Source organism: Nicotiana tabacum, chromosome 17 (genome assembly GCF_000715075.1).
Source record: "Nicotiana tabacum cultivar K326 chromosome 17, ASM71507v2, whole genome shotgun sequence".
Taxonomy (NCBI): Eukaryota; Viridiplantae; Streptophyta; class Magnoliopsida; order Solanales; family Solanaceae; genus Nicotiana; species Nicotiana tabacum.
The window spans coordinates 70496148-70499727 of NC_134096.1; the positions used below are offsets into that span (position 1 = coordinate 70496148).

Genomic DNA, 3580 nt, shown 5'->3' on the forward strand with positions numbered 1-3580 from the left:
TTGCTTCTATTCTATCCCTGCATATTCTACTTTTATATTTATAAGTCCTTTTCTTATATTGTTATATGAGTTTAAATTCCATATATTGGCCATGTAACAATAATCTATACTATCATATTGCTTAAAAAGTAATTACAACTAACTCTATTTAATAAGCATTACAACTAACAATGACAACTAACTTTTTGTCAAACACCCTCTCCCACACCACCCCGAATCCCACCTCACCCAGCGAATAGTCTCCTCGCTTTTTTTTATAACAATGTAATATGTCACGCCCTTAATTTATAACATTCCTAGAGCTGAACTGGTCCAAAACAAAAGAAGACATGACTAGCACATTCGTTTCAATAGACTCTTCTTCATAACTCTTAACTCCCTAAGATAACATTTATTCCTTGCACGTAAAACATAAAACCCATCTTATATAAATACTTCCCTTTCCAATTCCCTTATCAAGGAAAAAAAAACAAAAAGGAGAAGGGAAAAACAAATACTCAAAAAATGGCCCTTTCTAATGAAAATGATCAAGAAAGTGTGGCTGCTCGCAAAAAAACAATCAAGAGAATCAGTATTATTGCCATTTCTTCCATAGTTCTCGTTGGTTGTATTGTGGCTGCTGTAGTTGGAATAACTCTTGGCAAAAATAATGGGAATTCAGGCAACCAATCCAAGTCTTTTTCCACAGCTATCAAAGCTATTTGTGACATAACCTTATATCCTCAATCTTGTTACAATAGTCTTGGTCCTCTAGCCAAATCAAACAACCTTAAACCTCAAGATATTTACAAATTATCCGTCCAAGTTGCTATCGACGAATTGTCAAGAACTTCAGATGACTTCTTCAATATGCCAGAATTGAAGAATATTTCTGACCCTATGGCTGTTAAGGCCTTAGGAAGTTGTCATGAACTTATTTCACTTTCACTAGATAGCCTGAATGAATCTCTTTCGATCCCAAACAAGTCATTTTCCGAGGCATTTTCTGATCTCAAAACAAGGCTAAGTGCAGCTGGAACTTACCAACAAACATGCATTGATGGTTTTGGGAATGTTACTTATGCTTTTGCTAGTATTGCTTCCCATAATTTTAAGAATTCGGGCGAATATACTAGTAACAGTTTGGCTATTATTGATAACATTGATCAATCAATTCAGAATTCAATTGATTCAATGGATTCCTTGGGTGGAATCGGGAGAAGACGTCGTTTGATGAATTTTGATGGAGATTTTCCAAGCTGGATGGGTTCGAATGATAGGAAATTGCTTCAATCTTCAAAAGGAAAAAATTCGACCAAAGTGGATGTTGTGGTGGCTAAAGATGGCTCTGGGGATTTTATTACTATTAGTAAGGCTCTTAAGGCTGTACCTGAGAAGAGTAACAAGAGGTTTGTGATTTATGTGAAAAAGGGTGTTTATGTTGAGAATGTTAGGGTTGAGAAGAAGAAATGGAATGTAATGATGATTGGTGATGGCATGGATGCAACCATTGTATCTGGCTCTCTCAACTTTGTAGATGGCACTCCCACTTTTCAAACTGCAACTTTTGGTAAGTTTCTTGGTCCAAATTTTGCATGAAACATATATATTGGCAAGGTTGATACAATTTTTTAAATCCTAGGCTACATGCATGCAAGTTAATTATTGAATGCACGAAGGTTTCATATCGTTATTAGAACAATAGGACTCTTTGTCTATACATCTCTTGTTATGCACCTCGGAGCTTCATTTACTGAGTTGTCACTCGCATGGTTTGAATTTTTTTTATTTATTTATTTTGTTGCTACGCACCCCCCTTCGACTACAATTATATTTTAAAGAAATTTAACTATAGAAATAGGGAGAGTTGAATACAACAAGCACCCGTTGTTGTAAAGGTGCGTAACATTTATTTTTTTGGGCACATATAAATTATGTTCTATATAGATTCAAGCCGTAGAAACATCTTCTAGCAGAAATGTAGGGTAAGGTTACGTATAACAGACCCTTGTGGTCTAGCCCTTGCCCGGACCCCGTGCATAGCGGGAGCTTAGTACACTAGGCTATCCTTTATAGGTTGAACAAGTATTTGATGCAAAAATTGCAGAATTGAGGATTCATGCTCATATAGCATGTTGAGTCCCACATCGGAAGGAAAAATATAAATGAGTTTCCTTATATGGCCTTACGCAATTCTCACCTCATGAACTAGTTTTTGGGGTTTAGTTAAGTTTAAGATCTATTTCTTTATTGTAGTATCATATATCAAAGGTTCATCCTAATTTACTTGATGATTGCCCCACAATACTGTCAACGTCAACGGTCTAAATGTCCAGTCATGGGCGTGCAAAGGAGTGTGAGTCCCATATATAAATTGGGGGAGGGGGAGGGGGAGGGGGGGTCTCCTTATTTAGTCTTTGACAGTTCTAACCTCATAATCTAGCTTTTGATGTCGAGGTTCAATGTCCATTTATTTGTCATGTAGACCCCAACTTATTTGGGACTAGGGCGTACTTGTTATATTTAAGTCTAATTGTTTTTTCCATTTTTCTTCCTACGCAGCTGTGTTTGGCAAGGGATTCATAGCTCGTGACATGGGGTTCCGCAACACAGCAGGTGCAGCTAAGCATCAAGCCGTGGCTCTAATGTCAACTGCTGATCTCTCTGTCTTTTACCGCTGCAAATTCGACGCTTACCAAGACACACTATACCCACACTCCAATCGCCAATTCTACAGAGAATGCAGAATCTATGGCACAGTTGACTTCATATTTGGTAATTCAGCAGTTGTGTTCCAAAACTGTCACATACTTCCCAAGAAACCAATGCCTGGTCAAAAGAATACCATCACGGCTCAAGGCAAGATCGACCCCAATCAAAACACTGGCATTTCTATTCAAAATTGCACAATTTGGCCCTCAGCAAATCTCACTGGAGTTAGTACTTTCTTGGGTAGGCCATGGAAAAACTTTTCAACAACCGTTATTATGCATACAACAATGGCCAGCTTTATTGATCCTACAGGGTGGTTACCTTGGGTGGGTACTACAGCACCAGATACTATTTTCTATGCTGAATATAGAAACTTCGGACCTGGGGCTGTGACTAAAAATAGAGTCAACTGGAAAGGATTGAAATTGAATATTACTAGTAAAGAAGCTAGCAAGTTTTCTGTTCAGAAATTCATTCAAGGTGACAAATGGCTCCCGTCAACCGGAGTGAGTTTCAAAAAGGATATCTGAGTCAAATAAATCATTTTTTTTCTCCACCTACAAGGTTAATTTTTGTTTTTTGTTATTGGTGTTACTTGTGGAGCTCTAAGAGCCAAAGAATATGTTATACACTCTAGGGGTTAAGACCCTTAATTGTTTTGTTACATTTGAAATTATAAAGTTTAATGTCATTCTTTCTCTATCAATTTGACTTTACAAACCATTACTTTAATATTTTCTTTTACTATATAGTTATCGTAAGTTAAATTAATATCTTTTATGTTGTATCCATACTATACAGTGTAACAAAAAGTACTTTTTATATAATATTGAATGTCTAAAACTATAAACTTTTTTAAAAAATTAATGGGGAGTAAAATTCTGTTGAA

At 36.4% G+C, this 3580-nt stretch overlaps 1 protein-coding gene across 1 annotated transcript; it reads left to right on the plus strand.

The window, feature by feature from the left end:
- The first annotated feature begins 395 nt into the window (after positions 1–395).
- Positions 396–3357, plus strand: LOC107798092 (putative pectinesterase/pectinesterase inhibitor 46). The gene is made up of 2 exons (XM_016621050.2): positions 396–1549; positions 2542–3357. Exons 1-2 carry the CDS (start codon positions 505–507, stop codon positions 3219–3221), a joined length of 1725 nt encoding a protein of 574 aa, XP_016476536.1. The 5' UTR covers positions 396–504; the 3' UTR covers positions 3222–3357.
- Positions 3358–3580: the final 223 nt, after the last annotated feature.